Source organism: Mustela nigripes, chromosome 10, assembly GCF_022355385.1.
Source record: "Mustela nigripes isolate SB6536 chromosome 10, MUSNIG.SB6536, whole genome shotgun sequence".
In the NCBI taxonomy this organism is placed as follows: Eukaryota; Metazoa; Chordata; class Mammalia; order Carnivora; family Mustelidae; genus Mustela; species Mustela nigripes.
The window spans coordinates 10,777,114-10,789,470 of NC_081566.1; the positions used below are offsets into that span (position 1 = coordinate 10,777,114).

The 12,357-nt window shown below is 42.8% G+C and overlaps 1 protein-coding gene across 4 annotated transcripts in view; it reads right to left on the reverse strand.

Annotated features, from left to right (window-relative positions):
• Positions 1-12,357, reverse strand: part of SMYD3 (SET and MYND domain containing 3) — a 769,649-nt gene that overhangs the window by 364,885 nt on the left and 392,407 nt on the right. For 2 of the 4 annotated variants that reach the window (XM_059412565.1, XM_059412566.1), the window contains exon 6: positions 2,891-3,073. The exons of the other annotated variants lie outside the window; for them this stretch is intronic. In XM_059412565.1, the coding sequence (XP_059268548.1) occupies positions 2,891-3,073 (183 nt within the window). The remainder of the gene's footprint in view (positions 1-2,890; positions 3,074-12,357) is intronic. 4 annotated transcript variants of the gene reach the window in all.

Genomic DNA, 12,357 nt, shown 5'->3' on the forward strand with positions numbered 1-12,357 from the left:
ATCGTTAGCAGCACAATGTCTGCTGAGTATTTATGGACGGGCCAGCGCAGATAAGCAGCTCGCAATTCTCCACGCCAAGAGAAAAGGAAAACTGGAGTGGGTAATTAAAAATAATACATTTTATTCATCTTTGGGAGGCTCGGAGTGACATTTACCTAACACACCACCCTTCCTAATTGTTTCACTGGGGTTAATATTCAGATTAGTATAACCTTTGTGCAGACCCTTCATAGACAATACAGAAATGTTGATTGAGAGAGAGTTCATTTACATGAAAAAGCCAGGTTGGTACCCCAGGAATCAGAAGGTACCTGTCAACTGGGAGCTGTGCTCCTGCCAGCGTGTGGAGTTCGATCACCCCCTCACGAGTCACTCAAATGTCCGCAGAGTCCCTCGCATCCGCCTGCAGGTTTTGCTTCCCTGGCTGCCCCCCACTGGGTGCTGCCCCAGCGCTGGAAGCCTCGCTCAAGAGACCAGTAATCATATCCAGAGCTCTGGTCGGAAGTTCAAGGTTGCCCCAACCCCCAAGTAGGGGACACCCACCCACCGAGCTGTGAACAGGTCAACTCTGCCACCCTTCCCTTAGACTTGAATTTCTTCTATTCCTGAGTATTTTCGGACAGCAGCCCTCTGAGAAGGTGAGTCTGAATCCCCAAAGGCAGGCCCCCAACACCGCCTCTGCTTACATTACGCAAAGACTTCCGTGCATACTACAGTCTCTTTTTTTATCCCCAATCTTAAAATATTATCATGGGAGGAAAAGAATCTTTGAAGGTAGAAAACAATATAAAATGAAATAAGATGAGTAAAAACGACCATTTAATCTATATTCTAGGCATTATGAAGTTCAGTCTCTTCCAGAAACCAGGTAAGTGGCTAAGACTTCACTTTGATGAATATGCTAAAGGACCGTTTTGATTCTTTTATGGATCAAGGAGTTTGAAATATATGAAGTTCCATCAAATATTTTTTAAGATGCAGGGGCTGGTTCTGCTTAGAATTATACTTCTAATAAGAGGCAGCCAAACATAGTATTTGTGAACAAAAAAACTGCTGTGCTCCTGTGGCCCTGTACCTTCCAGTTAAGGACGAAAGTCCACAAACCCAAACAGATGTCAAGCGTCACATTCATATCAATCGTTTGGTGAAGACAGGGTATTACCCTAAAAGAAACTGCTAGAAATGTTAGCGGGCTTTGCCAATTTATCCCTCCCTCTCCTGGCATAGCATCTGGCACAAAGGGGGTGTTCCTTAGCTCCGTCACTCCCCACCCACACTTCTCTCAAACCGGCAGTGGATTTCCTTGATAAAATGCTACTGGCAGTATTTTTACTTTACTTTATGTCATCACAGTCCTTAAAAGCTTAGTTTACGAAGAACTGTATCACACTTTTGAAAATATGGCTTAGGGATGCCTGGGTGGCTCAGTCGGTTAAGTGTCTGCCTTCAGCTCAATCTCAGGGTCCTGGGATCGAGCCCCATGTCAGGTTCCCTGCTCAGTGGGGAGCTTGCTTCTTCCTTTCTCTCTCTGCTCCCCCTGCTTGTGCACTCTCTCTCTCTCAAAAATAAATAAATAAATCTTTAAAAATATTTATGGCTTACATAAATTTCATAAAAATAATTTAATTATATGCATAAATGGCATTTTTATGCACAGCTTATGTTAATGTGTTGTTCCTGTTGACAAATTATTTCATGTTCACGTATTTTTAAATTTCTCCAACTAAACAGTTTCAGGAAAGGAGGGGCTCCCCCGTCCATTTTCTCCTTTAGCACCACTGCACTCCTCCAGCACATAAGCCAAAGATAAACACCAGCCGGTTACACTTAAATTGGCTTCTTTTGCCTCTTGAGGTCAATTCCCTGACACTGCCCTTTTCCCTATTTTTAATGGTAGTTAGGAAATTTTAACCACAGAAAGAGACCCAGTGAGGTTGTTTGAAATTGCTCTGCTCGGTGAGGGGGAGAGGCAACTCCTCCGTCAGTTTCCAGGATCTGCTCCCACCTGCTGATGACAGGGAACAGCCCTCTCTGGACTCAACTTCCCTGTAACACTTGGACACAAATACTAACAAATATTTATGAATATTCTAGACATCTCAGGGGCCTGGTTCCATGTCTACGGCTGAAGTCCTCATCTTTCTGCCCAATGTGGTGGCCCCATCACTCAAGTAGTTCAAACCTGACCCTGGGTCATCTCACACCTCCCTCTCTCTTCTCTTCTTCTTCTTTTTTTTTTTTTAAGATTTAATTTATTTTTTGACAGACAGAGATCACAAGTAGGCAGAGAGAGGGGGAAGCAGGCTCCCTGCTGAGCAGAGAGCCTGATGCGAGCTCGATCCCAGGACCCTGGGATCATGACCTGAGCCAAAGGCAGAGGCTTAACCCACTGAGCCACCCAGGGGCCCCTCTCTCCTCTTCTGACCTGAGTCAATCTCAATGTCCTGTCAATTTTCCATGTTCCTTATACTAACTCCCTGGTCCATTCCCAATATTACTGACATGGTTCAGATCCCAGTCATTTCTCACTTGAATTTTTGGAGTATCTCACAGCTGGGCTCCCTGATTCTACACTTCCACGGCAGAACTTATACCCCACTCTCCACGTGGTGGCCAGCGCAAGCTACCTAAACCTAAGGTTGTTCCCTTCTTACTGCCTCCAACAAAACCCTTCTTGGGTTCCTTCTCCCCCCACCATAAATTCTCAAGTGCAACTCTGGGCCCTTGAGGATCTGGTCCCCGCCTACCTCTGCTTTTACCCTCCACATTTCTGGGTCACAAAAGGTCCCTCTTACTTCCTTTCACTTAACATGTACTCATCTCCTAAGACTAGGAACACTCTCCTCCTCCAGTGTCTCTGATGGCCCTACGGCTGTGTCAGCAGACTTACCCCAGGCCATTCGCTCTGTTGATGTGTCTTCCCTCCATATTTAGCCTGTGAGCTCCTCGCTCGCAATCCATGTGTCTCACAGGGCAAGGCTTCAACGAACACTGAAGAATGCATGAATATGTGGAGTTCAAAGGGCAGAGCCAAAGATCTATACCGGAAACCCGACGTCAAAGATCTGAGGTGCTAATATAAAGAAAACCCAGTTACCTTCCCCAAGGCAAATTTATTTTTTTTTCATTGTCACCAGTTTCCTAAAATAACTTCGATTATTTTGAGGATATCAGAGCTATTGAAAGAATAATTCATATTACTCTTTGTGGAAAAACGATTTGTCTCTTCATCCGCAGGAAAACACGTCCCTCTGCGATTTAGTTTACTCCTGTTACTGAGCTCCTGACCCCCCACCCCAGCCCCTCTCTGCCCACATCCCACTCCTTCCCTTTCAATGGTCCTTAGCTGGATCACCTCCTCTAAATTCACAGAGCCAAGTCTTCATCATCTCTCCCTCAGATTATTTAACAGTCTCCTAACTCGTTTCCCCTCCTCTAGCCTCCCCGCTTCATAATCCAGTCTTCAGACTATCTTGAGTACCAACCGCAACTCTGATCATGCCCTGAAACCTCCTCAGGTGAACAAGACGAAGTTTAAACATCTTACTCTGAAATTCAAGGCCCCATAACACCTTGTCCCCTCCTGCCTCTCTAACCTCACCTCCCTCAGCGTATTCTAGAATCGCACCGATCTGCTGATTACGGGTCACTTCTTTTCAAGCCGAGTTACCACATCTCTTCAGTCTCGCTCACGACAGTCCTTTGACTTTTTATTCCTTTGCCAATTTGAAAAATCCCTACTTGTCCTTGAAGAAGACCAGTTCAAACAAGCTTCTCTCTCCTCTATAAAAACTTTAAAACTGCCCGATTATAAGTCATGGCTACTTTCAGGGTTTCCAAACATTTAGTGTATACTCCTGGTATAACATACAAGATACTGGCTCGATCTCCATTATAAAATGGAAATTCCTTGAAAGAAAGAAAAGTCTGTGAATTACACATCTTTGAATATTCACTGCTTAAGATAAAGCCTAAGGCAAATCAAGTGCTCAAAAAAAAAAAAAAAAGTTTGTTGAATTTTGTTGCCTTCCTTATGTAACAAGCTCTCAAAGGCAGGAACAATACTTTATTCATCTTTGCATTTTTAGGAACACCTACCACAGCTCCAAGACCAAGGCTTAATTGTGGAATTAAAGACTGACCCACTTTGGGGACAAATACACAGAAGAAACAAATGAGCTAATGTGAAATATCTTTAAAATATAAATATTTCCAAATTTATGGAATCATTTTTATGAATTACTTCTGGCAAAGACTACAGCAGGGCTACTCAGATATCCCACTGGCCTGGAATTCTTTTATGGATCCACTGTGAGATAAGAACCAGCATAAAGAATACGCATTTAGAAACTTTGAGGACAACTTGACAAGGCTGAGACATCCAAACATATCATCATGGGCTTGTCTCCCTGAAGAAAGCATCAGCTGGGGTTGGTCTTGGTAAATATATGTGCTAAATGGTGTGTAGGGCCAGAACTCCAGGCCAGTCATGGCTTAGTGACCACATACTGGTCTGTGATAGATTGGAAATGGTAAGAAAAACAAAAGGCATTTCACCGGAGACAGTCCGGAAAACACTAGCAAAAAAGAAGAATTCAACAAAGTCCCATGTACCACAGCACACTTCTCTGTATTTACCTTCCCAACATCCTTGAGGCCTTTTTCCCCATGACATAAAACATTCCATGTAGACTTGAAGCCGCTTTCGTGTCGCTCCCCAGTCCTGTGTCCTCTTTCCCTCTCAAGAGACAGCCTCCAATCTGACTTTTTAAATAACCTACGAAATCCCGTTCCAGGAGTGTGAAATTTCCTGCTGGGGTTTTAGAGCAATTAGAATTCCTTTCACAAAAAAAAAAAAAAAAAGAAAGAAAGAAATTAAAATTTAACAAGCATAAGTGTTAAAAGCCCTGTCTGTTAATATTACGTGAAAACCTGTGTTGTGTCCTCTATCTGTGACCCTTCAGCAATGACTGACAGACCTGAACTCCAAGTAAAGGGACATCTGGTGCCTTGACCTTCAGAGGGAGAAAGACCTTCAAAAGCCCACAACTCAAAGAGAAAGATAAAAGTGCATGTTGCCAGGGTGTAGAAAGAAAAAGATTCCCACTCACTTGTACTCATAAAACAGGCTTTCCAAGAACGCTTGGCTGATGAGACTTAACTGTAAGAGATGCTTATTCATGTCAGAGGTCAGCATGGGGAAGACGTAAGAGAGAAGAAATGCCGGAAGTGACAGGTGGAAACCAAGGGCTTTCCAAGGTTAATCAAATGGACACAACAATGCCAAACGCGCCTCCTGAAATCCAAACCTTCTATTTCTGCATCACTGCCAACTCATTTCCAAAACCTCTACTGCTAATCAAACCTGTTTGGCGGCCTCCTTATCAAAACTTTGCAAAACTTTAATTTCACCCTCATGAGCCCTGCAGCTGTAAATTAATTGAATAAAATTTACAAACATTATGCAGTAAGATAAAGCACTTTCGAAGTCTTTTCCCTATTCAGTGGACTTAGCTGCCTAGCAGGCCAGTTTTGCTTGACATGAGTTCAGAGGCCCTGGAAACCATTCTAATCCTACTTGCTAGGCCTTGTGCCTGTTCACAGAACCGTGTTAACCCAAACCTGGAAAATTAATAAATCTCAGATGGGTGTAAGCACTCAAATACTCCTGATACTTCTTGCCATTTATTATACCAAGGCATCCTTTGCAATGGGAGAATCCTTCTCAAAAGACCACAAGGGCAGCAGAAAAAATCCCTGAGGTTATTAGCAGGCAACAAAATATCTCATTGAAGATTGCTGCCCTCTAAAGCCAAAGCCAGGGATTAAATTTACTGAAGGTGAAATTGCCTATACTTTGGTGTAATACAGATATTCCCAAAATGGTTTTCTGAACTCCCCCATTTCACATTTCTTGCAATTTTTAAACAGCAAGAGGAGTAAGACTGATTGCTGTCATGTCTGCGGACTGTACCATGCAAGTCAGCTCATCAGGGGTTACAAGTCCCTACATCACATCAACAGAGAGAAGACAAAAGACTATTAATTTCTCAAAATGAGAACTCCTACTAGACTGAGGTACTGTAATTCACTTATGATTTCCATGGCTACCAAGGAAGAATTGAAATGCCCCCATCTGGATGGTTTTCACAGCACAGGAGTCTCTCCCTCCAACTGGGGTCAAGTCTATCGGCTTCCAGTTTCATGAATTCTATCTGCAGGTGCAAGCCCTCTAGCCCAAGAGGAGCTGCGGGGGCAGAAGCTTCTCTCCGACATCCATGCAAGCCTCCACCATCTGCAGAAGACCTGAATTTGCAAAAACTGAGGTCGAATGGAGCTCCGTAGACTTCTTAAGCTCTGGGAAACATTGTTCTCAACTATAAAAAGATAGGACTCAAGGAGGGGTGGTGTGAATGGTAAATTAGAGGAAGTATCCCAAGAGCCCCGCACATAACAGCTTCCCATCAAGGAAAAAAATTTTGAAATGTAAATTCTTCTATCTTTCCCTTCTTTAGAAAACAAACTAAAAAATACAGCCAACACATCCCACTGACAATTGTTCTTTAGATATATGGTCTCGTGCCAGAACCAAATAAGATCACAAAGAGATTCTTTTTAAAATTTAATCACAGAAAAGATGGGAAATACCAGCGCATGATGGCTATGAAAGTGATCTATCTCCCTGCCTCTGGCTCCACCAAGCAAGACAGGGATATAGCCCCTGAAATAAATGCTCATGCTTTCCCTTAGTAATTTGGACAGTGGGAAAATAAGCTGATTCAAACAAAGTCCATTAAATAAATAAAATCCCAACACTTGTCTCTTTAGACAAAAAGCAGATGGTAACAATAGGAAAGATTGCTAATGCTTTGGCAAACTAATCATTCTTCCAAAAGCCATTTATAAAAGCCCACCAGACGTCCGGCTGTGAAGATGCCACAGACAAATCCTGTGGCAATTGTAAGTGTATTTAACTGAAGACCAGAGAGTATCATGAATGAATGAATGAATGAAAATCACAAATAAATCTAGAAAGAAATTATTGTTTTTTTTTTTTTTTTAATTTATTTGACAGACAGAGATCACATGCAGGAAGAGAGGGAGAGGAGGAAGCAGGCGCTACACTGAGCAGAGAGCCCGACGCGGGGCTCAATCCCAGGACCCTGAGATCATGACCTGAGCCGAAGGCAGAGGCATCAACCCACTGAGCCACCTGGGCACCCCTACTGTGTTTTTTTAAATCACAGAACCATAGGTTCAAAGAGCCAACGTTAAAGAAAAACGTAGGTATCTATCTCCACTTTATTGTGTGACCTCAAAACATTAAGAACTTGAGTGGGTTGTCGCCAAGGAAACAGTCAAATCGAAGCCTGAGTAGTTTCTGGAAAATGGAAATCCAGCAAAAATTGCTCATATCATGAGAATAACATCTGACTTGGGGAGTCCAACCAGAAACAAACACCTCGTTGGACCCAGGAAGAATTCAACAGAGGAAATCCTTATGTGACTGCCAGGTGCCCTCATCTTCTCCCCCGACCTCCGACCGCCCCCCAGGCCAAGTTCTTACCAAGCGCCCCGTAGGTGCCCAGCACTGGGCCAGGTGCTGGAACAATGACAACAGTAACAAAGTAGAACAAGTTCCTGACCGTGAGCAAGTCACAGTCCAGGGAAGTCACAGACAACTATAATACAAAAGCACAGGAGTTGCACTAGAGAAAGCCACGGGTTAGCTATGGTGTCCCAGAAAACACCCCCAGTTGCAATTTCAACAGAGATGATGCCTTCCCATATGTAATGCTATCAACATTCTCCCAGTCCCCAAAGTTCACCTTCTAAATTCTTTGATCTACTGAGTTCTAGATGTACCTCTAAAATATCCCGCCAACTGATTCTGACCTCACAGTCACTGCCCGCTGCTTACCACCAACCCGACACCTTCTTTTATAAATGCTAACCAATCAGTGTCCTCATTCCCAGTGGCCACAACCTCCACTATTTACTGCTCAGCTACTAAAATATTTCCCAACAACAAGAATCTGATTTCACTCCCTTTCTTAAAAGCCTCCAATAGTTCCTGTTGGGTAGAAAAGGAAGTTCAGATTACTTAGCACAGCTCAGTCCAAGCAGCAAAGCAAATACTTGCATTATGTCCCCCTCCCCTCAAGCAAGCTAAGAGAGAACATCATACTGGACTTGGTACTCAGAGGCCAGCCCTCTGTGATCCCTCAGGACCCCGCTGTTTCGTACACGATGTCCCTCTTCTAAAAGGTCCCTTCTCCTTGGCCTTGTATGCATGGTTCCTTCTCTTGCCTCTGATGCACTGATTTCCATGTAACCTTCTTTGGCTGCGGGCATATCTGCATCTAGGCCCTGACCAGCTGTAACACCGCATATACTATAAAACTGTATTCAGTATCCTGGTATAATTGTGTCTTTTCTCTTCCTACACAAGGACCATATTTTTAATCCTCTCCTAGGACCTAGAACAATGTATGACACAAAGAATATACGTGATAAAGATCTGATGAATGAATCAGGAAAATGACTCATCCACCCTTAAATACAAGTCTAATAAAGGAAATTACTACCTATTAAGCTGGTACTGTACCATCTTACAAAGATAAAATTATTCTGGGCCTGATAAAAATACTGTTAATAGTCCTGGAAACGGCCTGAATAGAAGGTTCTTTATAAATGGATTCCTTACCATTCAGCTAGCTGTACCAGCCTACTCACGGGTGGTCCTTTTGCAACTTGGAATGCATTTAAGGTCCCAAGTTAGCTGAAGGGAAAACAAGATTGGTATCTAACACATTTATTTTTAAGTTTGAGGTCAGATTTTATTAAGGAAAAAATGAACACTATGTGTCCTAAGAATAAGAAGAATTTTTTTTTTTTAAGATTTTATTTATTTGAAAGAGTGAGCAAGAGAGAGAGAAAGCATGAGCAGGGGGAGGAGCAGAGGGAAAGAGAGAAGCAGACTCTCCACTGAGCAAGGAGCCTGACTCGAGGCTCGATCCCAGGACTAGGGGATCATGACTGAAGCCAACGGCAAATGCTTAACTGACTGAGCCACCCAGGTACCCCAGAAAGAATTTATTTTTATTTTCATTTCTCTCTGCAGCTGAAATCTCTGTATGGTTAAGAAAGCCTTAATTTCTTGCTTGCTTCCAGCAAAGTCATTAACCTGCATTTAAAAATCCAGGTTTCATCAACAGCCTCACATTCTCATCAGAAAATAAACAGAAGCCTCTGACCGAGTTCTGACTTACTACCAAACCACTGATTACAGGTCTCCTGGACTCCAACTTGGTTTCTTTCACTAAAATTAATTCTGCTCAAGGCGGCAGGTGCACACAGGGGAGATGCTCAGTGGAAAGCAGAGGGGCCCAGACGCACTGTGAGGATGTCAGTGTGCCATCTTGGAGCAAGGAGGAAGAAGGAGAGACTCAGGGCCAAGGGCTCAAGGAGTGAGTCTTCCTTGCAGGCTCCCAAGGGTCCCCATCATAAGCTACAGGAAGGCCACACCCTTGGGCTGAGAGTGGGAGTCCAGACAAGCAATGGTGGTGCTGGCTCGTACAGCCAGAGCTGCAGCTATAGCCACCGTGGCCCATCTACACATGCTTCTTCTCATTCAGCGACTTATATCTCCCTCCAGGGCAGACAAAGTCTTCGGAGCAGCTGGCCTTGGCAAGAACGGAGTGGAAACTGCAAATTACATGCCCAGGAGTAAGGGTCACGTGTCTAGAAATCACAGGTCAGGTTCCCTCTTGGCTTACTCTCCAGCTACATGTGCAGCCTTGGACAAGCCAGTTAACCACGGGGGACTCAGTCTCTTCATCTGGTAAAGTAAGAATCCAATCAGATCACCTCTTAAGTTCCCTTTAATTCAAAAATTCTATAATTCCATGTTCTGAATCATAAAATTAAGACACTGAGATGTGAGGAATTTTTCAAATACAAATTTTGGAGAAAAGCCTTCATGAGGATGCTTCCTCTTTCGCTGTCCATGAGACAAATCACCAAATCCTCCCCCAAAATAAACAAATATAAAATTCAACAGAAATGCCAATTAAGCTTCACCAAATACCTGACACAGGCACAGTGAACAGAGCACGATATTCAAACATGGCATTCACATGACAAATATGACTGGGGCTCTCGTACTCTCCCTTATTAATTCACTAAGAATTTCATTCTTGGGGCACTTGGGTGGCTCAGTTGGGTAAGCATCTGACTCTTGGTTTCAGCTTCAGTTGTGATTTTGGGATTGTGAGATCCAGGCTCAGCATGGAGCCTGCTTGAGATTCTTTGTCCCTTCCCCTGCTCGCACTTTCTCTCTCTCTCTCTCTCTCTCTCTCTCAGAAAGAAGAAAAGAATGAAAGAAAGAAAGTCATAGAAAATCAAATAAAAAGAATTTCATCCTCAGAAGAAGGCAGCTCACATACTTACATTTCTCTTATTAAAGAGAATCCGGGGTTTTTTTTACCATGGACACAATCCAAGGGATCCCGCAGCAGCCAGTTCTACCACTGTTACCCTTAACTTCAAGTCTACGAAGTTGTCTTCCTGTTTCGACTCAGATTTAAATGATGTGGAAGGGAACCCACATGGGTCAGTGAAGCTGAAACAAACCCCACTGGGCAGGCAGTGGCCCTCTCAATGCTACACCACCGAGAAATTCCTATGGTGACAGAGTTCAGTGCAGCCTGAAGAATAATTTGCTTTGCCTTAATACTCCTCTGGATATCTTTGCTCAAAAAGAAGTTTACTTGAGGTTCATGTCTATCATTCCTCTAAACTCCTCTACATCGGGAGGTTTGGTTTTACTCATGTGTTAATATCTCCACACATGACTAACTTGTAGGAGCCTTCCATCTGCGCTCCTCTTGAAAAGGAAGAGTGCCCAATATTCACCCAAACTGTGGACATCCACTTTGGCATTCTGCTAATTTATACACTATCACAATCATCTGGAGACAGGCATCTATCTGGACATGTGACAGTTCCTTTTCCCCATGTCACTTTACCATGTGGGGTAAATAATACAGTTAGCAATAGGTCTGCTCAGCTTCTAACTAGTGTAAGAGTCAGCTTAGGACAGACCTTCAGGGGCTTCTCAGTAACCAGCCCATACTGACCAGTTAATTTATACAAACCATATAGAAATTAGTTTTGGAAGAACACTGCTTATAACACAGTATATACCTACCTGCACAAAAAAATTCTGTTGTTTTAATGAAGGTTTTATTTTTTTACCCTAGGTAGTGTGGGCCACATACTCCCTATGAACTTAAAACTATTCCTTGCTGAGGCACCTGAGCTGCTTAGTCAGTTAAGCCTCTGCCTTCAGCTCAGGTCATGATCCCAGGGTCCTGGGATGGAGCCCTGCATCAAGCTCCCCGCTCAACAGGAAGCCTGCTCTCCCTCTCCTACTCCTCCTGCTTGTGTTCCCTCTCTCACTGTATCTCTCTCTGTCAAATAAATAAATAAAATATTAAAAAAAAAAAAAAAAAAAAACCTGTTCATTGCTAAGTCATTCTGGGATGAAGGCCATACTGCATGTTATGAGTAACCTCAAATTTACACTTACACGTTAATTCTTCAAAAGATAAATTATCAAGCAGAAAGAAAAGCCAACCCCCATTTTTGTTTTATTGCCAAAATCTAAGCTGTTTCTCTAGAATTTGCATTGACTATTCTGAAAAAACCCTCAATCTTTGTCAGTTTGGGAAGAAACTTAAAAGTGGCCAAATATTCTAATAAATCCTAGGTTAAATTTTTGGTTCTATAATGATTGCATTACTTTGATTTCCCCCAAAGCAATTCTTTAACAGAGACTCCTTAATCAGTTTAATAATGAGTTTCCTCTTTTTTTGTATTTTATTTTAAAGATTTATTTATTTTAGAGAGGGGGGAGGGGCAGAGAGAGAATCTTCAAGCAGACTCCCTGCTGAATTGAGAGCCTGTGGCCCATGAGATCATGACCTGAGCTTAAACCAAGAATGAGAAACCAAGAGTTTGATAATAACCAACTGAGCCACCCAGGTGCCCCATGAGGATTCTTTAAGAGAAGTCAGTGACAATACATACAGATTTCTACCAAACAGAGAACAAGAACTACCAAACATTTAAAAAGAGTTAATATTCATTCTCCTCAAACTATTCCAGAAAAAAGAAGAGGAAGGAAAGCTTCCAAATTATTCTATAAGACCACCATTACCATGATACCAAAACCAAATAAGACACCACGGAAAAAGAGAACTACAGGCCAGTGTCTCTGATAAACACAGATGTGATATTCCTCAACAAAATATTCCCCAAATGACTTCAACAATACATTAAAAAAATCACCTG